Source organism: Panthera uncia, assembly GCF_023721935.1.
Source record: "Panthera uncia isolate 11264 chromosome A3 unlocalized genomic scaffold, Puncia_PCG_1.0 HiC_scaffold_11, whole genome shotgun sequence".
NCBI classification, from domain to species: domain Eukaryota; kingdom Metazoa; phylum Chordata; class Mammalia; order Carnivora; family Felidae; genus Panthera; species Panthera uncia.
The window spans coordinates 35,634,360-35,661,494 of record NW_026057578.1 but is presented as its reverse complement, the minus strand read 5'-3'; the positions used below and the strand labels follow the sequence as shown (position 1 = coordinate 35,661,494).

The window sequence follows — 27,135 nt, the reverse complement described above, 5'->3', positions numbered from 1 at the left end:
CTCCCTCTGCCTCCTCTCTCTGCCCTCTCCTCTCCACTCCCCCTTCCCCTCTTCCTCCATCTGTCTTCCCCTTCTTTCCCCTCCCCCTTCTCCTCCTCCTCCTCCTCTTTCCCCCTCCCCACCTCCTCTCCTCTCTTCCTCCCTTGGTCCCCCACTTCTTCCTCCTCCCCTCCCCCATCCTCTCTCCACCCCCTCCCCCTCCTTGTGTTTGTCCTTTCCCTTCCCTTTCCTCTTCTTTCCTGTTCCCCTCCTGAGTCTGTAGTTGCCATCCAGGGACTAGGGACTTTTGCTAGGCAAATGCAGGTGGAAGGACACGGAAGAGTGGTTTCCTTCGTAGTGTCAGCAGCCTGTCGATTTGACTTGGTGCCCCTGACTCCATGCTCTCCCACTCTGCCCTGTTTTTCCCATGCATATCTGGACAGTCTCTAGGACATAACTGTATATTACGTAGAGCGTTCTGCTCATGGAAGCAGGTAAAGGGGTCAGATTCCAGGATCCGCTGCCCCTGAGCACTTACAGTCACACCTTTGTTTCCTTTCCCCCTCCTCTGCTCCTGGTCCTTGCAGCTGGACATCGATTATTGTGAACCCAATCCCTGCCAGCACGGTGCCCAGTGCTACAACCGCGCCAGCGACTATTTCTGCAAGTGTCCTGAGGACTACGAAGGCAAGAATTGCTCCCACCTTAAAGACCACTGCCGCACGACTCCCTGTGAAGGTACCTCCCCCACCTGCGGCCCTGGCTCGTCTCCAGGGCTCAGTCCTCTTTCGCCAGTTCCCCTCGATAGTCTCAGAAGCTGTGTAGCTGAGATTGAAACCCCCTAACCTGATGGCTGGGGGAAGCCAGAACATGTGGGAACAATCCACTCAGGCCTGCCAGTGGGACAGCCACGTCCTGTTCCGGGGTGGGCGGATTTGCAACCCTGAGACATTCCTCAGAGCAGTGCTGCCAGAAGACCTTTCTGCAGCAGTGGACTGTCAGGGAGGGTAGCTTTTAGTGTGACTCCCAGGCCTAGAAACTGATTATTTTCCTGAATTTCAATTCATTTAAATTTAAATAGCCGCCAATGTCCTGTGGCTGTTGTAGGAGGTAGCAGTTTTCAGGTTCTCTGTCCTTTGCTGGCTTTAGTGTGATTAAATAGGAAGGAAAGCTGGCTCTTTCTCCTTTAGTAAGCTTCTGTCAAACAGATGTCAAAGGTAGGATGAGAGGGGCCCACAGACGACATGTAGGCTTCTTAGCCACCTACGGAGAAAATGCCTTAAAAAACAAACAAAAGACACTTGACTGCCTGGAGTCTCCGCTTTGCCTGTCAATGTGACCTGGCACATTGCCAGAGTCTTGGCCCTCGAGGTGCCTCTTGACTTATTCCCCTCATTAGCCAAGGGGTGCCTGTCTCTCGGAAAGCAGGCTTGGCATGGGTCCTGGCCTTGGGAATGCCGTGTCTTATGGGTCCGCGGCCGTGATCTGATCCCAAGTGTGTCTTCTAGTGATTGACAGCTGCACTGTGGCCATGGCTTCCAATGACACGCCTGAGGGGGTGCGATATATTTCCTCGAACGTCTGTGGTCCCCACGGGAAGTGCAAGAGTCAGTCGGGAGGCAAATTCACCTGCGACTGTAACAAAGGCTTCACTGGAACGTACTGCCATGAAAGTAAGACCCCTCTTTGGGGAATGGTGCACGGTACCCCCACCCTGCCTCTCTGCTCAGCTCAGGAAGCATTTGAGATTGAATCGTTTCAGTTGAGACCAGTGAAAGTTTACTATTAGATCTAGGATCTAAGACAGAGTTGTGTTTATAAGATCACTGACGCCTCTGACCCTTCAGATCGTTTATGTTAGAATATTCTGGAATCTGACTAGTTTGGGTGGTCCCGCTGAGTTTCTTCTTTACTCCCTCCAAGTAGCTTAGCTTATGAGGCATTAAATAAAACAGACAAGGCATCCTCTGGTGCCACCTGGCACCTTGTTTTCTCAGGGGGCAGCCTTGGACCAGTGCCTAGCTATGGCACTAGTTGGCCTTTATTTACCAGCTTCTTCGCCTTCCCTTCACAGACATTAATGACTGCGAGAGCAACCCCTGTAAAAATGGCGGTACTTGCATCGATGGTGTCAACTCCTACAAGTGCATCTGTAGTGACGGCTGGGAGGGGGCCTACTGTGAAACCAGTGAGTCTGTGGTCTTCATGGGCCAGACAGCTCTGGGATGCTGGGGTGAGAGGAGTCTTCACAGGAGGCTTTTCTTTTTAATGGGAGCCTGACCAACCACAAGACCCCCATAGTTCTTGTCATGGCACAGCACTGCCTGTGTCCTGTTGAATGCCAAAGACAGCCAACCGGAAGGAAGAGCAGCTGAGGAGCTAGAGAATCGGGCTGTGATTAGGATAAATACCCTGCTTGCAGAGAAAGTAATCTTCCTTTTGTTTTGACTGTAACTTGTACCTGTCCTGATTTTAATTTCCACGGGAGTGACAGAAGCCTGCCCCTGTCTTGCCACCTCGTGGTGTTAGAAATAACCCACTCTTAGAAAGCAGTGAAGGTGTTTACGTCCTGGGATGGCTCAGCTGGTCTTGGACCTTGGAGTGGAGAGCATTGGGTGGAGGTAGCCATCACCATAGCAAGGGTGCGGCTCTTACGTGCTGGGTGGGCATGGTCCTGGAAGCATCTTCAGCTGGGTGTCTCCTCTTTGATTCTAGACATTAACGACTGCAGCCAGAATCCCTGCCACAATGGGGGCTCGTGTCGTGACCTTGTCAATGACTTTTACTGTGACTGTAAAAACGGGTGGAAAGGAAAGACATGCCACTCACGTAAGTGGTAGCTGACTAGGGCCCCATCTCTGCGACCCCTCCCACCCTCCGTCTTCTGCGAGGAGGGGCTGGCCAGGGGCTCAAGCTGAGATCCTCCTCCTCCAGGTGACAGCCAGTGTGATGAGGCCACGTGCAACAACGGTGGCACCTGCTATGACGAAGGGGATGCTTTCAAGTGCATGTGTCCTGGAGGCTGGGAAGGGACGACCTGCAACATAGGTAGTTTTCTGCCTCACATGGGGTTCGCCACGGCCATCTGGGCACTTGTGACTTTCCCTGGCGGGTCTGGTTCTGGCCTCTCCAGACTGTTTTCGGATCCTCAGGGAGGGTGGTCCTGTCTGTTCTTGTCTCGTAGCCCGAAACAGTAGTTGCCTGCCCAACCCTTGCCATAACGGGGGCACCTGTGTGGTCAACGGCGACTCCTTCACGTGTGTCTGCAAAGAAGGCTGGGAGGGGCCCATCTGTACTCAGAGTGAGTGTCCCCTGCCCCACCCGCCTTGAACTCTCCCAGGGCTGCAGGAGCACATCCTGACACCCTCGGGGACTCGAGATGGAAACCAGAAGCAGAGCTGTTTGATGTCTGCTTCTGCATCACCTGGGTCTGTTCTAATGCACTTGATGGGCTGCAGCCCTGACCTGGGCATGAGAAAGTCGCCGTTGAGATAAGTGGAGACAGATGGTGTCTCGCTTCCCAGCGTGGGTCTGACCAGCAGCCTGTCTCCTTCCATTCTCACAGCCCCCTTCCCGCCCTGACCGGGGCCTCTTCCTGTGCAGTGTCCCACGGCACATGGAACAAAGTGTGTTGCAGGCCTGGTTCCAATTGAGCCAGAGGTCTTAAGCGCATTTTGTTCGTGTTAACTATAGGTCTATCATATGGGTATTATGGAGATCAGTGGTGTTTCTCCTTAAGCTTAAAACTGCTTTGCCTGGTGAAGGCCTTACTATTAAGTTGTCTTTTTTACTTTGCAGATACCAATGACTGCAGTCCTCACCCCTGGTAAGCATGGCCACCTTTTAAGCCAGCGCTTGTTGGCTGTAGTGTGCATGGGCATCACCTAGGGATCTTGTCTAAAATGCAGGTACTGATACAGGAGGTCTGGGGTGGGGCCGCAGACCCTGCCTGTCGAACAAGCTCCCAGGTGCTGCTCATCCTGCTGGTCTGGACCACACTTTAATTAGCCAGATTGTGCCTTCTTTTGGAGCAGTGATTCTCAACCTTGGCTGTGCATGAGAATCACCTGAGCAGTTTTTATAAGTCTCAATGCCTGGACTGCAAGGGAGACTGAAATTAGACTCTCTGGGGGTGGGACCCCAGCATCAGTATTTTTAAAGTTCCCCAAGTAGTGGTGAGGGCGGCCAAGGGTGGGAGCCACTGAATGTAATTGGCACAGCTACCTGAGGTTAACTGGTGGAGTCTTGGATCGGTAGGCTGGTTACTGAGTGGCCTTTGCTTTCCTTCTCAGTTACAACAGTGGCACGTGCGTGGATGGAGACAACTGGTACCGGTGTGAGTGTGCCCCAGGCTTTGCTGGACCTGACTGCAGAATAAGTAAGGAGCAGCCCTAGTTGGTTTCCCTAGTGGCTTTCTTTCCCCCAACACCAGCCCTTGGCCTGTACTTTCAGTCTTGAAAACAATTAAGGTCACTGCTCCCTTTAAGTAGCCCTGATAGGCAAGTGGCCTCCCACCTCCAGCTGGGATTAAGATAGTTCTGGCTGCAAATTTGCAGGTATCTGCTGGTCCTTCCCCGGGTGGCACAACCCCCTTCTAGGGGAGGCGGTACAAGCCACAGAATCTGACCATTAATCTATTCTGAGGCCTTAAAGGAAGAAGGTGCTTTTTCCCAGGACTACCCTAAAATTATGAGCCAGTGGACATTACCCACAGAGGATGGAGCTAAGGGCAGTAGAAGGGATGAGAGTTGTGGTTTCTAAAGGTCATGCCTTGGTGACATGATTAAAATGGGAGATGGGCAATGAAGTTTGTCAGGCAGGGTGCTTTTGATGTTGCTTTATTTTGAGCCTTTTCCTACTTTTTTATAAGCCTTTTTTTCCTCCCTCCCCCCCAAAAAAAAGTGATGATGTTTTTGTTTTTTTTTGTTTTCATACCCAAATTATTTGAAATTTCACTAGTGCTGGAGATCACCAAGTCTGGGACTGACTGGTCTTCACTAAATAAGGGTACATTTGGTCTACTGCACGTTTCTAAGTTGTGCTGGCAAACTATGGTCTGGGCCCACTGCTTGTTTTTGTAAATAAAGTTTTACTGGCACACAGCCACACTCACCTATTTATATACTGTCTCAAGCTGCTTTCATGCTACAACAGAGTTGAGTAGTCAAGACAGAACTCACATGGCCTGCAAAGCTTAAAATATTTGACCCTTTTCAAGAACTTTGCCAGCCCTTGCTCTTTTACTATCTGATAAAAAAGAACTAAAAATTGTGGCCTCCTGGGGCACCTGGGTGGCTCAGTCGGTTAAGCATCCGACTTCGGCTCAGGTCATGATCTCACAGCCTGTACGTTTGAGCCTTGTGTCAGGGTCTGTGCTGACAGCTCAGAGCCCGGAGCCTGCTTCAGATTCTGTGCCTCCCTCTTTCTCTGCCTCTCCTGCACTCGTGCTCTGTTTCTCTAAAAAAAAAAAAAAAAAAAAAAAAACAAAACCCACAACAATAAACCTTAAGGAAAAAAAAAAAAACAAAAAACTGATCTGAAAAGATTTTCAGCTAAGTCAGGCTAATGGTGATCTTTGTGGGGCAGTGACTGGTGGAGTTTTTTGGGGTACTGATGATCAGTTTATTTGGGTGCTGGTTACATGATAATTCATCAAGCTTATACTTGGGTTTATATGCTTTTCTATCTGTATGTTAGGTCAGTAAAAACTTAGAAAACCATTATTGCTTCCCATTGGAGCCTAAACTTGAACTGTGTTTCTCCTAGACATCAACGAATGCCAGTCCTCACCCTGTGCCTTTGGGGCAACCTGTGTGGATGAGATCAATGGCTACCAGTGTGTCTGTCCTCCAGGGCACAGTGGTGCCAAGTGCCAGGAAGGTATGTGGGTCAGGCTGCAGCTGGCTGCGTCTTATGGGATGAGCGGGCACTGTGCTCAGGAAGAGAACACAGAGGGGGGATATGCAGAGGGGGCCTCAGGGAAGGGGAGACTTAAGGGGTCCCCTACAAACAGGGTAGCCGTTTTTAGTCAACTCCTGGGCAATTACGCAGTTATGTTGTGTGACAGACCATCCCCCAATGTGTGGCTTAGAGCAGGCATTTGTTTGTATTGATCGTGGGCATGCAGGGCAGGCAGGGTGATAATGTGTTGCAGGGTGGGTTCAGGTCTGTTCTGTGTTTCCTCACCCTCCTTGGACCAGCAGCCATATCTGGCAAATGGCAGGCCTGAAAGAATCCAAGCTCAACCATGAAAGACTCAGCTCCCATCGCATCCAGTAATGCTGCAGTGGCCCAAGCAGGTCACAATGCCACGTGCAAAGGCAGCAGGAGAGGGAAGAACACCTGCCCTTTGTTGGGGGGTAACTGTTGTCCCATGGCAGAGGGCACAGGTGTAATTCCTTCCCTAACAGGGAGGGAGTGAAGAGTGGAGAGAACAGTCTATAGAAAAGGAAACCCCTTGGACTCCTGCATTCCTGCATTTCAGTTTCAGGGAGACCTTGTATCACCATGGGGAGTGTGATCCCAGATGGGGCCAAGTGGGACGATGACTGCAATACATGCCAGTGCCTGAATGGAAGGATCGCCTGCTCGAAGGTACAGTGTGGGGGATGCCACAGATCACCTGTATCCTGGAGTTGCCATTGGGTGTTTGTCCTGAGCCGCCTGCTCCCTCTCTCTCCCTTTCTCTCTCTCTCCCTCCCCACCCCTCCAGGTCTGGTGTGGCCCTCGACCTTGCTTGCTCCACAAAGGGCACAGTGAGTGCCCCAGTGGGCAAAGCTGCATCCCTATCCTGGATGACCAGTGTTTTGTCCGCCCCTGCACGGGTGTGGGTGAGTGTCGGTCTTCCAGTCTCCAGCCCGTAAAGACCAAGTGCACTTCTGACCCCTACTACCAGGATAACTGTGCAAACATCACATTCACCTTCAACAAAGAGATGATGTCGCCGGTACGGAACCACTACTTTTTTATTTTGGAATGGAAGGGTGTGTCTGCTGCTTCCAAGGCAGAGTGTCACCAGCTAGGACCTTGTTCTCCTTAGCTTAAATTCCTAACTTCCAAAGAAACAGCCTTTTCTTTTTCTTCCAGTATCTTACATGTGTCCTTTTAAAATGTGATTCTAGGGCCTTACCACGGAGCATATTTGCAGTGAACTGAGGAATTTGAATATTTTAAAGAATGTTTCTGCCGAATACTCAATCTACATAGCTTGTGAGCCTTCCCCTTCTGCGAACAATGAAATACATGTGGCCATTGTAAGTATAAGACTCAGTCAGACTTAATTATGTGACTGCAAGGTAGTTAACAAACTTAAGTTAGCCAGTATCTGAACACAGCAAAGCTGGACTCACATGTTTAAGTAACTTTGAATAAAGCCTACTGTGGAGTGCGGCCCTGACCCTCCATCTGACAGTTCTCCTTTTTCTCCAGTCTGCTGAAGACATACGGGATGATGGAAACCCTATCAAGGAAATCACTGACAAAATCATAGATCTCGTTAGCAAACGTGATGGGAATAGCTCGCTTATTGCTGCGGTTGCGGAAGTGCGAGTGCAGAGGCGGCCTGTGAAGAACAGAACAGGTAGGTGGGAACGGTCCCTTTGAGGATGAGCAAACTGATCTCATCTCACCATCCAACAAAAGCAGCAGGTGGGGTGTTAGTTGATGGTTCCCTGTCTCGAGGAGCCCCCCCCGGCTGCCATTTAACCGGTGAAAAAACTGAGGCCAGCTGCCATGACCAAGTACTGGACTTCTTTCCCTGCCATCAAGCTGTGCTCTCAAAGGGGGGACCTCTGTAGAACATGTTGTTTCTAAGGCAGAGTGCACTGAGGCACCTCAAACTCCTGGCCACACAAACTCTGCTGTGGCATTCTAGTGGCGTAGGACGGCCCAGCCTAAGTCCCGTGAACACTGGTTTGATAGGCAGCTTGTTGGCCCTGCAGGACATCCAGGCCCCCCTTTTGGCCATAGCTGCGGTAGCTAGGTGAGAAACAGGGTGCATGAGCATCTGGGACATGTGAGCTCTGCTCCCATCACATCCAGTAATGCTGCAGTGGCCCAAGCAGGTCACAATGCCACATGCAAAGGCAGCAGGAGAGGGAAGAACACCTGCCCTTTGTTGGGGGGTAACTGTTGTCCCATGGCAGAGGGACGGACCCTGAAAATCGGACCCTATAACCAGCTGCCTGAGGAGCCAGTCTTCCCTCGACTGAACCAGATGCTGCTCTCTCCACACGGAGTCAGGAGCCTCTAGGAGTTGCTGCTGTGCCTGGTCTCTGGGGACAAATGTGTCAGGGTCTCCAAGGGCCCGGATCCTGTACTTGCTTATCAAGCTGTGAAGTGACAATATGTAATTGTGAAAAGGGGCTTGTCCCCATAGCACCCCTCGTAGGGACTGAGGACAGGGGAACCACTGTCAGTAGTCTTTTGTTCGTGCGGTAGCTTTCTTTTTTTTCTTTTTTGAGAGTTCATTGGTTTTGTGCCCGCCTTACAGATTTCCTGGTTCCTCTGCTGAGCTCTGTCTTAACTGTGGCCTGGATCTGTTGCCTGGTGACAGCCTTCTACTGGTGCGTGCGGAAGCGGCGGAAGCCCAGCAGCCACGCTCGTGCGGCCTCTGAGGACAACACCACCAACAACGTGCGGGAGCAGCTGAACCAGATCAAAAACCCCATCGAGAAGCACGGGGCCAACACGGTCCCCATCAAGGATTACGAGAACAAAAACTCCAAAATGTCGAAAATAAGGACCCACAACTCGGAGGTAGAGGAGGACGACATGGACAAGCACCAGCAGAAAGCCCGGTTTGCCAAACAGCCGGCATACACGCTGGTAGACAGAGAAGAGAAGCCCCCCAATGGCACGCCGGCCAAACACCCAAACTGGACAAACAAACAGGACAACAGGGACCTGGAAAGTGCCCAGAGCTTAAACCGGATGGAGTACATCGTATAGCAGACGGTGGGCACCGTGGCTGCTAGGTAGAGTCTGAGGGCGCTGGGGGCTTGTAGTTCTTAAACGGTCGTGTCCTATTCCAGTCTGAGGCTGTCGTTGACTTAGAATCCTGTGTTAATTTAAGTTCTGACAAGCTGGCTTACACTGGCAATGGTAGTTGCTGTGGTTGGCTGGGGAACCCCATGCTGCGTCTCACGGCTATGCAAACACAAGCCCCGAGTGCCCTGGTGCACGGGCCCCGCAGCTGCCCCCTCTCGGACCAGGTTCCCAGGAGAAGGCCCAGCCCCTGGGCTGAGCTTCCACCTCTGCCAGATGTCCCGATGGTGATGCAGTCTTAGGATCGTAGTTTTTATTTATATTTATTGACTCTTGAGTTGTTTTTGTATATTGGTTTTATGATGACGTACAAGTAGTTCTGTATTTGAAAGTGCCTTTGCAGCTCAGAACCACAGCAACTATCACAAATGAGTTTATTATTTATTTTTTTTATTGTATTTTGTTGTTGTTGGGGGAGGGGGGACTTTGATGTCAGCAGTTGCTGGTAAAATGAAGAATTTAAAGAGGAAAAATGTGTCAAAAGTAGAATTTTGTATAGTTATGTAAATAATTCTTTTTTATTAATCACTGTGTATATTTGATTTATTAACTTAATAATCAAGAGCCTTAAAACATCATTCCTTTTTATTTATATGTATGTGTTTAGAATTGAAGGTTTTTGATAGCATTGTAAGCGTATGGCTTTATTTTTTTGAACTTATTTTCTTATTACGTGTTGCCTATAAGCCAAAATTAAGGTGTTTGAAAATAGTTAAAAGACAATAGGATGGCCTTCGGTGCCTGGAATACTGGCGGATTTTTTTTTTTTTTCTTTTTTTGTACGACGTCAGATGTTTTAAAACACCTTCTATAGCATCACTTTAAAACACGTTTTAAGGACTGACTGAGGCAGTTTGAAAATTAGTCTAGAACAGGTTCCTTTTTTTTTTTTTTCTGCTTTAGACTTGAAAAGAGACAGGCAGGTGATGGGCTACACAGCAGTTTAAGGGAACAAGCTGAGCTCCGACTTAACGTAGCCAAAATATGAGTGGTTGAATATCATTAAAAATATCAATTGTGTGAAGGTGGAAGTACACCAGTCTTATTTTGTAAATTCTGATTTCTTTTCACCATTCTTTTAATACTGAACCACTTGTAGATTTGATTTTTTTTTTTTGTTATCTACTGCATTTAGGGAGTATTCCAATAAGCTAGTTGAATACTTGAACCTTAAAATGTCCAGTAAGATCACTGTTTAGATTTGCCATAGAGTACACTGCCTGCCTTAAGTGAGGAAATCAAATGCTATTTACAAAGTTGAAGACCCAAAAGGCTTATAAAACAGAGGAATTTCATTGGTTCACCACTGAGACCGTGAAGATACTTTGTATTGTCCTATTAGTGTTATGAACATAAAAATGCATCTTTGATGTGTTGTTCCTGGCAATAAATTTTGAAAAGTAATATTTATTAAATTTTTTGTATGAAACCTGGAACAGTGTGGCCTCTTCTGAGCTGATGGAGTGGTGCTTGGGCTCTGCCTCGTGCCTTCACCACCCCACCAAATCTGTTCTGGTAAGTGGGGTGTGATCAATAGGCTGTGCTTGATGGAGATGTGGAGGAAAAACCTAAAGCCTTGTCAGCCACAGAATTCAGCCAAAGAAGCCAGGGCTGTGAGAGCCCCATCTCGAGGGGGCCTTGATTCCCTTGTTATTCAACAGCAAGTGTGAATACTGCTTGAATAAACACCACTGGATTAATGGCCTGTAGTGTGAAGGTGAATTGTTTGTGAGCACTCATGGGAAAGGCCCACCACACTAAAAGCGTTTTTAAAAAGCTTGGAATTAGTTTTAGGGGAGGAAGAGGGAGATTCAGTGCTTTCGAGTACCCCCCCGCCCCCGGGCTACTTGGATTAATATTAACGTCCTGCGGTCGTCATTCAAGACCACACCCTGGTGGCTTCTGTGCAAGCTCATGCCTCCAGGGTGGTTTCCTAGCTGCATGAGAGGTGATAGTTACAAGCTTCTGGGGTTAGAGCCATCTACTCATCAACCTCTTTCTCAGGCAGGCAGTGTTTGGGTGGCCTTGCCATGCAGCGTCAGGGTGCCCGATATCTGGCCTTCGTGAGCTCCCAAAGGCCAGCCATCACCACCGTTAAGGACATGGGAGAACTGTGGTTCTCACTGTGGCTGCTGGTGCCAAAATGGCCCTGCCCCTACATCACAGGTGGGGTTGGGGAAGCTTGGTCTCTGGTACCTCTGCAGCCAGGGATGAACCATGGTGAAGGGCATGTGGATGGCTTTCAGTAGCTGTGTGGAGTTGCCAGGAGTTCCCTGCTGCTTATTAGCGAGCTTCCCCAGAAGCTTCCAAAGCTTCCCCTCCTTGGAACTGTCCCCCAGCGCCACACCATTCATGCCATCTGCCCACCTCTGGTTTTCAGAGTGGTGTTATTCTTTCATTCTTGGGAAACAGTTTTCTTCTACCAGGCTAAGAACTATGTTCTCTGATGGGCATCTTGTTTAAGAAGGGGCGACGGGCTTTAAAAATATCCCTGGCTTCCTTTGCGTGAGCAATGAGGAGTCAGAGTCCAGAACAGTGCGTTTTGGCTGGCTGGGAAGATAGCTGGAAAGACCCGGACACCGGCGAGGCTGGATTCCCATGACATCTCCCTGCCCTGGTGCAGCAATACTTTCTGTCCATGATCTCTGCCGGTGGACGGCTGGTTTCTGCAAGGTGGGGTAAGAGGGAGGGAGAAGGGCTCTGGAACAGACCCAATGAGGCAGGACACAGTGTGCTTTAGCAGTGCTGAATTCAAACACCATCCTGAAGCAATACCTTGCTCTGATGGTTTGTGAACTTGGAGTTTTCAGGACCCCAGAATTCCTTGGGTAGTTGCCAAATACTTTTGTGCCAAGAAAGAAAAAAAGTTTAATGAGCCTCTGCCATTCTTTATACCAGAAGGGAAGTGATCTTGAGATTCACATTTAAGAAGTCTTCTCAGTAGTAAGACTGCAGAGATCAGGCTCCTCTGGGCATGGCTCAAAGCCAGGACCTTAATCGTAAAGGGCAATTTCCCCCTTTCTCCAGGTAGAAGTAATCAGGCAAGGGAGCCCTGGTTATCTTGGGGACAGGGTGGAAAAGAAGGGAATCCATACCTTTCCTATTCCCCATGAATGTTCTGGACCTTCTTTAAGCAAACCCTGGAAGGCAAAGAATTTTTAGTCTGGAAACTTGACTCAGACTCTAGCATTAGACCATACCATGAAACTCTAGAAGGAATTATCTTGAAGCTGGTTGTGCTGTCATTCTAGACTTATACAGTGTAAAACCAGAATAGAAAAGGGGGTGGGTGGGTATATCTTAATTGACTAAAAGTCCGGTGAGACTGGGCGACAATCAGAAGCATAACTTACAAGCAGGTTTCTCAATGCAGACTCCCAGGCCCAGTGCAAGAGTCATCAGTGGGGTCAGGGAATCTGTATTTTCAACAAGCTCTCCCCTCCTCCCCTTCTTCTCTGGCATATGTATAGTAAAATTTAAGAACAACTCTACTAAAGTACTAAAGTATAAGCTCTTCGTTAATTACAATGTTTTTTCCTCCTTGTTAAACTGAATTAAGTACCCTGGAAGCCAGTTTGTTGCTAAATTGCCACCTGACATCATTTTTAAGTAAAATAATTATACTGCCCCTTGAGCAAGTTGTGGTCATATTTATTGGCTGATCTGACGGGTCAGTGAGTCAAAGCGAAGTTATTTGGTAATATTTCTTATGTACCAAAGAGCCAAGGAAACCAGAGCATAGGTTTCCCACCTTTCTAAACAGTGTACACCTGTCTATCCAAAAGTGAGTGAGTGTGAGGCTAAAAAGCAGTTGCCTTTAAAGAATAAAAAGGTCCCACAGACCTACAGAAGCTTGCATCTTGGGCTGGGCAATGTTCTGTCATTTCCGCTGCGGCTCTTTCTTGCCTCTACTGGGAATGAGAAGCGGGAGTTCAGAGGTTCCTGGTCTGGGAAGACACACAAGCACTGGGTTATGGGAAGCCTCCTCCTGCTAATGTGTATTTATACTTTGTGAGCTCTGATTCATCCTAGCATTGGAACAGAAATCTGCTTCCTGAGGTTCTGTTTTTAAATAGATAGTTTGCAAAAACAACAATTATTTTTCTTGACATTTTTTTTTTCCACCCCACAAGCAGCTAAACATCCCGGCCCGGGCTATGTCAGTCTCCAACAATGCCAAAAGACAGCTTGGTTATTGGAGGTACAAGGGTGCCCCAAGGCAGTTCTGTAGGGTTCTGGCCCCAGAAGTCTTAAAAACAAAGGTTAGAAATCATTAGGGCAATCTTGTTGCATCACTTCAAATACATGAGATATTTCTGGGACTATTAAAAATAACGAATTTCCCTTTGTGAACAAGTGCCTTCCGATGGCTGTTAAGCAGAAGGGCAAGTGGGGGTGACGCTTGTGGGGCCCTGGTGACTGCTGTCTGGCAGCAGAGGGGCCAGCACACCTGCACGGTACCCTTTGAGATCGTGTCAAAAGGGCGAGGTTCCCTTGCTTTTGATATAAATTCTACCTGTATTACTTGCTCTTGCATGCCAGGCACAACCTTCCTGGCTTAGAGAGTGTTTCTTTCAAGTCCTAGGCAGCTTTTACAAGTCTTAAATTATGTATCATTATGCATGGATCTGGTATTAACCTGTGATATGCCCAAGTCAGGAAAATTAACATGGAGAGTAAGGGCTCTGAAACCAATAAGAACCTGGAACTGTGGCCTGCCTGCTGCCCCCCACCCCCATCCCGTCACCTTCCCCTGCAGTGTCCACACCAGGGCACCCAAGCATTGACTTATCCGGAGAGCAGAACAAGATGCCAGCAACATGAAAGTAACAGCTTTGTCTTAAAGAGAAGCTCTCCTGGCAGAGCCAGTGGGGCTCCTCCAGAGTCCCTGAGGGGGATACAAGTTTGCAGCTGGCTTCTTAATGACTACTCAGCCAACTGCATGGCTTGGCCCCCACTCTCTGCACCTGAATGAAGAGTGCAGAGCTGCTTCCTTTCATCAGTGCTGAGAAACCTGCAGTTGAAAAGCTTTCATTCTGAACTCACTGGATATTCATGCAATTGGAGACCTTACCTGTCAAAGGATCCAACCCACCTTACTTTCCCAGGAGGGGAAACTGAGGTCTAGAGAGGTTCAAGGACTTGTCTAAGGACACACACAGGGTTGGCAACAGCTGGAACTAGAACCTTAGGCTCCTGCTGCCTGGGTTGCTGCAGTTTCTGGGAATTTGCCAGGTTTATGTCTGGATCTTGCCTTTGGTGTGAATTTCAAAGGTAAAAAATCGGGACATCAGTAATTAACAAAAAGGAGGCTGCAAAGCCTCAAGGGAGGCTGCAGAGAGCTGCCACAAAGACCCTGTCGTCAATCTGAGCTGTGTCTCCCTCTTGCAGGCTTTGCCTAGAAAGTGACATCTTTATAAATCTGATAGCAATAGGTATTTTCTGAACCAAAGGCAGTCTAAGTCCTGTCCCTTTGTTCTTGGGCAGCTTCAGATTTCCTTTTCAGTTTCTGCTTCATAGAATTAGAAAATAAAATTGCAGGAAAGGAGGCTCAGAAACTGACAGCCCCACTCAGTACATCCTTCTCCACACATGCACATAGCACACGCATGCACGCACACGCACATGCATGCACATCTTACACTCTTCAGGACATCGGTGCTGCTCTGTGTATGAAAGGGAACTGGAAGGGCCCTGGCCCGTGTCAGGTGATGGCAATTATAATTAGGCTTCATCCCACATTCTCTAAACACTCCTGCTTCCCTTGGCAGGCTACTTCCAGGTTATTCATGGAAAACTCACCTCAGCATTTAAAAAAGTGCTAAAATCCGAGTTGCTTGGATGTGATTAAGTTCGCCACCTTCAGTGTGCATCTGGGCCAGCACAGACACATCTGGGAGTTCCTAGAACTGCCTGTGGGCAGCTCTCCTTCTTCCACCCAACACCCCAAAAAGCCTACTCCCCCGCATTCTCCCCACCCACCACTGAGGGATTAGGAACTCATCCCACAAGTCATCTGTAACCTGTTTGTCATGTCAGGGTAGGCCAGAACTACATGTTATGCAAAAGTTTCCTCTGAGCTGAGGCACCCACGCTCAATGCCTTGGAAAAATCCCGTCCCGGAGACAGAAACATAAACCCTCCAAGTTCAGGACAGTAACGATCAGATATCCTCAGGGGGCTGTCCCTGGCTTTGCTGGGATGGTTTTTGGAAGTGTTTTTAAAAAGGAATCAGGGCATTGAGGAGGGCACTTGGGATGAGCACTGGATGTTGTACGTAAGCCAATTTGACAATAAATTATATTAAACAAATATTTTTTAAATTAAAAAAAAGAATCGGCACAAAACAGAAAAGAGAGAGCACGAATGTGAAACTGCTACAAGTCTGCACAAAACTAAGGAAAAAGTGAGAGGAAAAGGAAAGCCAGTGGGAAGGGGCCCAAAGGGGGTGGGTAAGGCCTCACCCCAGCCTCCGGCATCCCCCACATCCACAGCCCCATTATTTCTGCACTTCCTGTGAGCTCTCAACACAACACTCAACAAAAGAGGTCCTGACCGTTTCCTCCAGGGCTCTGTGTCTCCACATGTGCCTGACCGGTGGCCGGTGGCTTTCACCTCCTCGGGGTGCAGAGCCAGGCCGCGTGCCGAGTGGCAACGGCACATGCTTTGGAGCCAGACTTCCTTGATTCCAATCACAGCTCTTCCTTCCCGATTCCTGGCATGGGATTTTCTCCACGTGCAGTGTTAGGTTTACACAACTGCGGCCCAACAGAATTTCTGGGTTTTGGGGTGGACACACCTGGATCCTAGGCTCTGCTATTTACTAACTTTGGAAAGTTTCCACAATTCTTTGCATCTAAGTTTCCTCATCTGTGAAATGGTGATGACCAAGTGTGTGCTGCTCAGATTCATGACAAGGGCTGCAGGAAGAAGAAAGACTGCTGCTCTATTTCTCTAAGCATCCTGGGATAGGATGTCGAGTCCACTACAAGATGAAGGAATCCAGCTAGATTCCAACGGCATTCTCTGTTCTTACCACTGGGCCCCGTTCAGAGAAGAGCTAAATAATGGCTGCTGGATCTGGTGTTAAACAGAAATCCAGGATGGCCCCCAGAGATTCCTAGGCCCTGGTTATTTGATCAAACACTAATCCAAGTATTGCTGTGAAGGGATTTTGCAGATGTAATTAAAGTCCCAAATTAGTTGGCCTTAAAATACAGAGATTTTCCAAGTGGGGCTGACCTAATCACAGGAGGAGCTCTTTAAAAGCAGTTTCCTCTGGCTGATCACAGAAGGAGAAGCGGAGATACAAAATGGAAGAGATTCAGCACAAGGGAGGTTTCTCCATTCTTGGGATGGAGGAGGCCACATGGCAAGGACCAAAGAGTGGCCTCTAGCTGCTGAGTGAACTCCTATGGGAAACCACCAGCAGGACAATGGAGCCCCAGTCTCACAATTGCAAGGAACTGAATTCTGCCAGAAAGCCAAGGGAGTGTGGGAATAGGTCCTTCCCTAGTTGGGCCTCCAGATGAGGATACAGCCTAGCTTGGGTGATACCCTAATTCCAGCCTCAGGAGACCCGAAGCAGAGATCTAGCTAAAAAGTGTCAGAACCTGTGGTACAATCAATTTGCACTATTTCGAGCTGCTAAGTTTATGGCTGTTACACAGCAACAGCAAAGTTCTCTTCCAAAGGGAGTTGTACCCGGCTACGTCACATGTAGGTGCTGTATTTGGTCTTGACAACACAAGTCATTGGCTTTTCCCCAATCAGTTCAGTGCTTGCTAATCAGTGTAGAAGAAAGAAAAACTCATGCAAGAATGAACTACGGGACCACAAAAAACTTTGGTTCCCAATTAAATTCTACCGCAGTCTGTGTTCTGCCAGTGTAGACAGATCTCTACAGCCTCTAAATAATAGAACATGGTTCTGTCTTCCATATCTATCCTCTCCACCATTTTACATAATTAGAGCCAAATGAGGTAAGCTCAGGTACTTGGCCTTGGAGGACTCCAAAACACACGGTCTTGGGCCAGTTTTCTCTCCTTATGGAAGGTGATAATGTTTGACTTGTTTTTTAGATGATGTTATCAGAGGATTGGATGACTCTCCCACCAAGCATCCTTTCCCTAGATGGAAGTTTCTTCCTCGGTTGTCCTCACAACACAGTGGCCATTTCCTCTGGACGAGTAGGAGCTAAACATCAAGCCTAACGTTCTCTCCTACCAGATTCTCTTTCCTGAGCTTGCCCTCATAGGGGCAGCTGGCCTAGGTGGACACACATAACGAGTGGCAGAAAGCTAAGGTTTCTCTCAGATTCAGCAAGCTTTTCTAAAGCGTTGCCAGGACCTAGAATTAGACCTTATAAATGTGCGGAACAACAGCCAGAACCCATAACATGCAATTTGATAAACCAGTATTGAGAAATACGATCTTCAAGAGAAAGCAAAGCTGAGCTGATGCAGAAAATTCACAGATGGACAGTATGCTTGTCTTCGAGCCTGTATAGAGATGTTAGGTGCAGTCCACAAGGCTCTTCCAGCTAGAGATAATTAGTGTCAAAACAAGAACCCCAAGAGCAGATCCCCCTACAACTCTGACATGGAGAGCTTTTGCTACCAGGAGTGCTCTCGTATTGATGGGTACTTTTCACTGGGGAGCCACTGGAGGACACTTCTCTAGATGTCACAGGCTTTGTCCTTGCAACCTCCACTCTGACAGTCACCAAGCTGAGCACAAAGCACTGGGAAAAGGCTCACCAGGAAGCATTTTAATGGGGGGGGGGGGGAGACATACAAATCCAAGTAGTGCTGTTGTTTCATAAGCCTCGATTCATTCTGGCATTGTTACCAAAGGGCCTTCTAGGCTCCTCCTACTGGGAACACAGCCCAAACACCCAGTCTGCCACGTCAAGGCTGTAGGTCACCCTAATTCACCATTTCACCTTCTCCCCCTGATAAATGGAATGATGGGCTGGTATTCATCCTCACAGGCACCCACAGTGGGTTTGAGAAAGAGCCCTCTGCATGCTTCTCACCAGCTGAGCATGTTAGGGAGGAAGAGAAAAGTCCTTCAAAGCCACTGGGCTTAGAAAAATTCCCAGTCAATCCATCACCTGCCTCCTCTGGAGAAGGGTCTGCCAGTCCAACCCACAGGTCCCAGGGTAGGTGGAGAGAGGAATGTGAGGCAGCAAGTGGAAGTAAGAGTTGTGTCTGTGTGCAAGCACATGTATATCTGTACGTGTGTGTGTGTGTGTGTGTGTGTGTGTGTGTGTGTGTGTGTGTCTAAGCACAGAGACAGGACTAGTAATAGAAGAGCTGGTGAGAGGGCGTGGGAGACTGGGAACTTATTTATAAAATCTCTTCTGCCCTAAAGCAAGTCAAACTCCCTGCTGAGGAGTGGCTTTTTCTTCCTCCCTTTTGAGTCCTGTGTGCTGAACTGACCTCTCCCTGGTGGAGGTCAGCGCTCTGCTCACCCTGTGCACACTCAGCCTTTTGGGGCTGGATCGCTTTAGAAGCCTTAAGAGGAGACAATCTTCAGCTCGAATTTCTGAGAGGAAAGCTGTGGTAAATCTCGTGAGGAAGCTGGCCTGTGTGCATGTTTTAAAGAAATATATGTATATGTTCTGATCTTTTGGGAACTGTGGAGAAAACAAAAGGCAAACATGAACACTGTACATCACCAGAGTCCCCTCCCACAGCCTACTTCACCCACTAAAATAAATCAGGCTGGGTAATGAATGAGGTTTTAAGAAATGCAACTGAACTTAAAATACAAGGTCAGCATCTCATCCTAGGTAATCCTTTGGAGGATGAGAAATTCTCCTGATTTTCCCACAGGGTTATTTCAGATGTGCTTTCTGAGCCAAACTATTTTAAAAGCGTTCATTCTTCCACTGCCCTGCCAAATGTGAACTTGAGATTCACACGCACTTTTTGAGAGCTTATTAGTGATATTAATGATCATGGATCAAAGGCAAACCTTAGACAATTATTTAGGTGCTTTAAAACCTCATCTGCTGTACAAGGGCAACAATTTCTCAGTGTTGGCAAAGATGAAGTTGCTCTGATGTGTCGGGTCGAAAGCAGCATTACGAACATGGCCTCATGGAGAAGACAAGACACATCTCTTTGTATGATTAAAATGTACTCGTATTGACACCTCGTCACCAAAGCCTTTCTCATTCATTTGAAAGCAGGCACACTTCTGACCTGCAGAAAGCTCCTCGTTTAAAGGATACTCTCTGCTCAGAGCACACCCTGCCTCTTTCAACATCCAGTATTTAAACCTACACACACCCTACATTTTAAAACAATAATTCTTTACTGTGGCTTCTCATGAGAATCAGTTATTTGAGGAGCTTTTAAAACTGCCAATACTCAGGCCAAATTGCAAGGATTCGGATTTAACTGGAAGCTACTCAGGTAATCCCAATATGTGGCCAGTACAAAAAACCTGTTTTTAAATGGATGCGGAAATTAACACATCGGAGTGGTATATTTACCTTAAGTGTGGTGCTTAAAATATTAGAGATCATTTTGTTTGACAAAGGGAGAAACTGAGGCCCGGGAGGTTAAGTGACTTTGTCCTAAAGCACACAAACCAATTAGTGGCAAAGCAGCAGCCTGAACCCAGGGTTGCATTTGGTAGCACCACGCCATCTAGAGTCTCTGGATCCCCAGCCAGACCCCAGGTCCGAGGCAGGTCAGCTGCCTGTGGGCAAGGATGGCCAGTGTGCCGGCACGAGCAAAACACTACGAAAGGCGCTTTTGCTTTATCAGCTGCAATGGTTCTCAGTATTTCATGAACAGCTATCCAAATGTATTATTCCAACTTCAGATTGAAATGCCTTGGAAAAATTCTGTACAGATCCAAGGGGAGATACGTATACAAACAATCAGAGAGGCCTGGGATCCTGTCATAAAAGGCAGTGTAGAGAAAGAGCTGGCCCAGGACTTCATTCAGTGATGAACAAGGACTAGATCCACTTAGAAAATGGAAATGAATCCGCTTGGGAGATGTCAAGATCTCTGGAAGAGAGTCAAGGTTGCATACTTTAACCTCTCACAAGAGGGATCTATCTTAGCTCACAATTGGGAGAAGTGGGAACATATTTGCATTGTAAAGACCACCCCAAAATCTTAGGGGCCCATTTAATCACAACACCCCACATAGGGTTTTCCAAACCTACAACTTTAGAACCAGCGGTTTGGAAGCAGAGCTCCTTGGATTGTTTCAACACAGTGTTCAAAACCTCAGGGTTGCTTCAAGGAGGAAGAAGTCTCTAACAGAATATAATTTTAAATAGCATGTTCAGAAAAGGGCATCTGGGATGTATATTCCTTGGGGGTCGCTCGTTTTGAAGAAAAGTGATACATACAAATTTATTTTTTGAAAACAATTTTACTTTTTATTCATAAAGCAGGTTCATTTCCTCTACATACTACTTTCACCCATGTACTTTCAGACACATACAACTATTTAAACTACTTATATAAACAAAACAAATGACAGGATATGGGCAATGGAAAAAAAGAGCTCCTCTAGGGATTGCTGCAGTGTCTGGCTTTCTAACTTGACTAAAGAAAATTATCCTGTCAAATCCATACCTATAGTCACCTGATCAGATGCTTGGGGTCATATGTATGGTTTTATTGATTGTTGTTTAATTAAAGAATCAAGGTTTTTGATAAGTAATTCTAATGGCGATTATAAAGTAATTCATGGTAATATCATGCTACATAATAAAACTTACTGAATATGATTAAAGTCCAGTACTGAGTATTTCTGAAACAATTAAAGGTAATAACTAACTTCATCCATTCAAGTTCCCTCTGTTAAGCGCACACATTGACATATATTTGTTCCTCATCTTGTTAAATAAATATAGAAACCAAATTAGGAGTTGCGCAGATTTCTAAGAATTTAATTGTATCATTAAATTGTAATACCAATGATACAGTTAGACTTCTGTCCTGAGTAATTATCTGCATTAACTTCACTTTACAATGCTGGATTTACTTTGTACTCAAGGAAGATTTTAAACTATTTAACGGAAATCAGCTTAATTTTGATTTTCTACTTGCTCCACCGTGCTTCAATTCATTCGTGTTTCAGTAACAAGAAATGAACTCTGTCATCTTAACAAACCAAGCATGGAAATTTCCTCATAAGAGAAAAGAAGAAATTAAAATGATTTCCATATTCGAGTCACAGAACACTGAAGAGAGAATTTTTGGCTCACGGGAAAGGCATTTGTTACCTCAAAAGGAAGGCCACTCACTACAATTTTGTGGAAATACTACGGTGGGACCTGCCAAGAGGGAGTTCAAGGAAACTGGCAACAGTGGCACTGGGATCTCAGGCCACTCCCTTGGGCACAGAGTTTTCTTCCCTTACGTGCTCTGCCCTCACCAAGCTCTTTCTAAAGTCAAAGGCCATAAGACGCACACCTCATGCTAAAATCCAAACATGACACAAGAAGCAAACAATTGACTGTGATCCCATTGTTGTCCCCAAGACCTATCTTGAGATATCTCATTCACAAATAAGCTATATTCTCCATAAATCAAACTAGAGGGGTGCCTGGGTGGCTCAGTAGGTTGAGCGTCTGACTCTTGATATCGGCTCAGGTCATGCTCTCACGGTTGTGAGATGTAGCCCTGCACATCAGGCTCTGAACTGGGCACGGAACCTGATTGAGATTCTCTCTTTCACTCTCTCTGCTCCTCCCCAGCTCAGGCTTGCTCATGCTCGCTCGCTCTCTCTCAAAATAAATAAACATTAAAAAAAAAACAACAGAGTTTTTAATGATTCTTGTCATAAAAAATAAAATACATTTTCTTACTTCTTTAATACTAACATAAGTAAACAAAAATGCTGCAGCACTCACTTCTCTCTCCCCAAATGGTTGCTTCTTTGCATTTAACAATTTATATGCATATCTAGATGATAGTTAACCTCTAGCAGCAAAGAAAAAAAAAACGTGTAAGAAAAATCACACTGACTATTCTCTGACATTTCTTGTTTATGGACCTTAAAAAAACAACACAAAATCCGACATCAATATATTTTTTAAAAAAGCCATCTGAAAGCACAGGGATGCGACTTAGAAGCCATAATGCCACTGAGAAAGTTAGGGAGTTCAAACTGTAACATTTCTCCGAAGCATCAGAATTACAGGGACTTGAAAATAAATTTAATTTGGGTTGTTAAGTAAGTGGTTGAAGACTGTGTTCTTTTTGATTAAGAATACTGACAGGCTCTCAGATTTTCAGATGCTGAATTTATAAGATTATAAAGAACGTCAACACACACCCCACTCCCAGGAGTAGAGAATTCTGCATTTCCCAGCTAATAAGCAAAACCTGGCAGCCATCTTCCCCTTTGTACTTCCAAACATCCAAAGAATCACACAACCACTCAAGTAACAAGAGATCTGGGGGTGTTTCAGACATGTGGAAGAAAAATGCTTAGAGGCAAAATTCCTTAAACACATGCCATAGTGTGGAGTGGAGAGCTGTTCCCTCCATTAACCCTGTGAAAATCCCATGTACATGCAGGCTGTGAGAAAGACCAGTCAATCTACAACCCAAGGTACTGTTTTCCCTCTTAGGTCACAGTAATTGTTATTTCACGAATATACGAAACCCTAAAGCCAAGGCTGTTCTTGAAAGAGAATCACTAAATCACAAGTATTGGCTTTGTCCCGTTAACAAATGAAATAAAAACTTTTCAATTAAAAGCTTTTCTCTGCTGCCTCCATTTCAAACATCTCCTTCTAGGTGTACGTTAGGCAGCAACTATTGCACTGAAATCGTTGTCTTTTATTCTAGACTCTTTTCCAGGGAGCTTATTGTTTCTTGGCCGGTCACCAGGGTTATCACTTGTGCCCTGTTGAAACCGTTCCAGTAATTCTGTTTAAGAAGATTCAAGGACACACTGTGCTCCTGTCTTCAGTGAACAGCACACCTAGAATTGCTGTCTCTCTAACAGCAGGGGCCCCCCACAGACCATGGAGATTGAGGTTTCCATCCTGTGCAGTCTACCCCAACTGGATGAGCACAATCTGCTCCACTGTGGTTAGTATCCTGTTGGGTTCCCTCTTTTCCCACAGAATGCTTTGCTTGGAATCAGCTAAGAGCAGGAAAAAAAACCTAGGGATGGGAAGAGGAAAGGACAGCAGTGCATGGGGCCACGTTCCCAGTGAGTGAAGGTCATGAGGCTGGGACCACATGAAGGGAACAGGTTTCCAGGCAAGGTGGGGAATATCAAAGGAATAGGATCTACATTCATGGCCAAGTATAGTGACCAACACTGAACTTCATGACCCAAGATGGTGCCATGAAATATGGCTGCCTCTTAATGAGTAATACCCTACAACACAAGTGGGAAAAGAGACATGGGGAAGCACAGAATGAGCTAGGAGTAACCATAATTAGTCTTAAGCACAAACCACCAACACTGTGTCTGTTTCCATATTCTTTTATTACATTAGGCTTTTTCTGGGTTATTTTTCTGCTAACTCCAACACTCTGGGAATATACTTGATTTTCCTTGTTACTAGGGAGGTGCTACTTCAAAGGACCACACAATGTTGAGTAGAAAAAAAGATGTATTTGATGGGTGGCCTGTGAATATGTTTTTTTCCCCTATTTTAGAATGAAACTGGGTTAACAAAATCTTTAGTAGGTGTCCATCCAAAATAAGTCATTGCTATGATTCACTCTGACATTTCAGCAAGCCCACTGGAGACATTAGTGGGTGACAGTGCAAACGGAAGGCTCCTGTTTTGAAACTGAAACTGCCTGTGATGCCTTCCAAATGGGAAACCGGAAACTCTGGCCACTGAGCTCTCCTTGGGTTCGAATCCTTCCTGAACCTAACCAAAATCTCAGAGGTGGGGGCAAGTGCAGGGGCAGGGACACGCCTGAGCTACAAGCAAGAGCAAGCCTGTCCCTCTACTCTCTTCCTCTAATGCAAGGTCAAATTAGCCATAAACTTCTAGTAATTTTAGGGTAATTAACAGTTTTGTGGGTGCAGCGGCCACAGTGCTGTAGAGAACCTGGGAACAGAGCTGCTCATAGGCTGAACCCAGGTGTTTTACAAGTTTGAGGGAGCACAAGGGTGTGCATGTCCACATGTGGGCCCCAGCTGATGAGGTGGAGGCCATGGTAGCCAGTATTGAGGAAAGAAACACTAGGGAGTCTCCAATTAGTCCAGTGGTTCTCAAACTTGAGCATGTTTCAGAATCACCCAGGGTTTCTCATTCAGTAGGCCTGGGGTGGGGTCCAAGATGGGCCTTTCTAACATATTTTTAGACAGTGATGCTGGGCCCAGAACCAGATGTTGAAGACGGCTAGCCTGTTCCTTCACTTCTGTTCAATTCAGGCTGAGGAACAGGAGGAGAAATTGTACCCCTAGATATTGCACTATGGACCTGTCTTCATATAGCCCATCATACGGTGTGCACAGTGATGGGCCAAGAAAGCACATGGTTGGTTTCTTCAGGCAGGTCCTTCAAGAATGGGATCATCCTTGACAAGGTGAATGGCCATTTCCCACTAAAATAACTTTCTGAAGACAGTTATAAAGTATGAGAAAGTAGCAACATTGTTAGAAAAATCATATAGCCTCCTGAAGATGAATGCATTGAAAACTAACACTAACACAGATACACATTTTCGGTACAAAATAATCATTCTAATTCCTTTAAAATCACAGCATCTACACAGACCCCTCTCTTTCCACATCTTCAGCCACTATAGACCCAACTACATCTCTGCAATCCCCTTTAGTAAGTTAGTGGCCTCTTTCATGCTTCTTTCTTTTCTTGGTTGGACTGCCCTGGAGTGCAGATAATCTTTCAGTGTTTGTGGCTGAGCCAGTTTGCTGTGCCTGCCCTAGCTTATTTTTCGTAAGATGTCCAGAGGAGAGATTTTCCAAAACATGCAACTCTTCATTAGACGCCGTTTTTGCCAAACCTTGTTTCAAAAGTAACCCCGGATCCGACAGCTCTGAAGTTGGCAAAACCCTGACAGCTTTGCTTTTTTCCCCTATTATTTCTCTTGGGACTAATCGATCACTTCCAAGAGAAACTCTCTTGTGGTGGTCGACGTCTTCCGCAGAGCCGAGGTTCCTGCGTTTCTGTTGTGTTCTGGCCCCTTGTGGACTTTGTTTTGGACCTGGCAATGCTGACTCACAGCTAAAGACGGGGCTCCTGCTTAGAAGCCCTGTCTCTGACCACTCCCCATGATGAGGTTTTTGCTGGCTGCTAGCGTCTTCTGGCTGGGTCTGATGAACATTTTCCAGCTTTTGAACAGGAAGCCCCCAGTGGCTCTCAGCTGCCTTTATGTTATCTTCTGCTTGTCCTGTGGACTCTGATGGGGGACTGGCTGAAGCCTGACTGTCACCCCTCCTCCTCGCTATCTCTGCAATCACTGGGTCACTAGCTGTTCCCCCAATGTCCCGGCTGCTCCGTGATTTGCTCACAACGCTGCTTTTTGTTTCAGTTCTTCTCACACTAAAACAAAGAAAGATTTTTTGTTTTGTTTCGTAAAGCTGCCCTTGACACATTGCCTATCCCTGGAGAAGGAGCTTGGGCTACTTTCCTTCTCCCTTACCTCCCAAGCAAATCCAGAAAAGTCCCTGAGTGAGATGTTTAAATTCAGACTGGATCAAGCAACAGACACACTAGGATTAGTTATTAGGATATATGAGGACAGGCTTTGTTTATTGATCACTAGGTTATCACTGTAGTTATACTCGAGTTATGATGGATCTATTTTAACTAAGGAAGACAAGTATACATTTCAGATGTTAAGGGTCAATATTGCCTAAATTTGATATGTTGACATTTTTCCCCAGAAGCAAATGTTCAGATACATCCAAAGCATATCATATGTGTGTGTTTGTATGCAAGAATGTGCACACACACACACACTTTTTCTACAGCACACATAAAAGACAATGTAAACTTCACTCACTTTGTAAAATTCACTTTGAGGAACAGGATAGCAACTGCAGGGGGAAAATTGAGAAACTAGAGATTTGACTTCAACACAGACTTGCAGGCTTGTGAATAGTAAGAAATTTCTTAAACCACCAAAGCAAACTCAAAACACTGAAGCTGAAATATTTATTTTGGCTAAGCTTTAGTCTGGAAACACACACACACACACACACACACACACACACACACACACACACAGGTTCTTATTGTTCCTGATCAGGGGTGCGAGGATTATCATAATTATCTTAGAATGAGAACCTGCATTTTAGGAAAGGAATGTATTTTTTTAGATCGACCTATAGTCACTCGGAAAGTGGTATGAAACACACCACCAAACAGGTGTGTTTCATCTTCAAAGTGCTTGTAATTAATTACTCCTTGCAACACACCTGTGAAGCAAGAACTTGCTCCCTATTGTCCAGAAAGCAGGAGGCAGGCAGAAGAGCAAGCATGGAACTTAGGGTAAAGTTGGTGCCAGAGGGGGTTTTGTGATTGGTTTCCATAAACTCTTGTGGAATTCTAGGTTTCATGTCATGTATCCATACACACGGACAGTCAAAAAGGAGAAAAAGAAGAATTTGTTGGACCTACATTTCTTTCAGAGCATTTCTCTTGCGCTTTGCACTGGGAGGAAGTGGACTCTCGGCACACTCAGCAAGATAATCAGACGCTCCGTGGAGAGCTCCTTCTGTCTACTCCAAAAGATAACAAAGGTTCAACCAGAAATCTATTAGCTGAACGTGAGAAAAAACAGTTATACTTTGAATGCCCCAGTGAACAGATTTTTGTGAAGACCAGATGAAACTGCTTAGTGTTAGACTATTTTACGTTTAAAAAATCTAGAACATTTTGGTAAATTGTCACTTACTTGGACTCCTATCCAATACAGTTCATAACGTTAATACACACCACAAACATACAAGGCTGTAAGAGAAAGGACACTGGTTCCAGACCATCTGGGAACTCTTGTCCAATACCTTTTTTTTTTTTTTTTTTAAGTAGGCTCCACGCACAGCACAGAGCCCAACAGGGGCTTGAACTCACAACCCAGAGATGAAGACCTGAGCTGAGATCAAAAGTCAAATGCTTCACTGACGGAG

At 46.3% G+C, this 27,135-nt stretch overlaps 2 protein-coding genes across 3 annotated transcripts in view; one reads left to right on the top strand and one right to left on the bottom strand.

The window, feature by feature from the left end:
• The window catches only part of JAG1 (jagged canonical Notch ligand 1), a 35,925-nt gene extending 25,196 nt beyond the window's left edge, over positions 1-10,729 (top strand). Inside the window, exons 13-26 of the mRNA XM_049651136.1 lie at positions 567-717; positions 1,488-1,652; positions 2,054-2,167; positions 2,695-2,808; positions 2,914-3,027; positions 3,164-3,280; positions 3,778-3,805; positions 4,272-4,357; positions 5,746-5,859; positions 6,464-6,573; positions 6,692-6,925; positions 7,101-7,232; positions 7,408-7,558; positions 8,471-10,729. Coding sequence (XP_049507093.1) covers positions 567-717; positions 1,488-1,652; positions 2,054-2,167; positions 2,695-2,808; positions 2,914-3,027; positions 3,164-3,280; positions 3,778-3,805; positions 4,272-4,357; positions 5,746-5,859; positions 6,464-6,573; positions 6,692-6,925; positions 7,101-7,232; positions 7,408-7,558; positions 8,471-8,928 — 2,088 coding nt within the window. The 3' untranslated portion in view covers positions 8,929-10,729. The remainder of the gene's footprint in view (positions 1-566; positions 718-1,487; positions 1,653-2,053; positions 2,168-2,694; positions 2,809-2,913; positions 3,028-3,163; positions 3,281-3,777; positions 3,806-4,271; positions 4,358-5,745; positions 5,860-6,463; positions 6,574-6,691; positions 6,926-7,100; positions 7,233-7,407; positions 7,559-8,470) is intronic.
• A 12,347-nt stretch (positions 10,730-23,076) lies between these two features.
• SLX4IP (SLX4 interacting protein) overlaps positions 23,077-27,135 on the bottom strand; it is a 179,046-nt gene continuing 174,987 nt past the window's right edge. Inside the window, exons 7-8 of one of the 2 annotated variants that reach the window (XM_049651140.1) lie at positions 26,627-26,727; positions 23,077-25,546 (exon numbers count right to left, since the gene is read on the bottom strand). In XM_049651140.1, coding sequence (XP_049507097.1) covers positions 24,826-25,546; positions 26,627-26,727 — 822 coding nt within the window. In that variant the 3' untranslated portion in view covers positions 23,077-24,825. The remainder of the gene's footprint in view (positions 25,547-26,626; positions 26,728-27,135) is intronic. The other variant, XM_049651139.1, reaches the window with a different exon arrangement.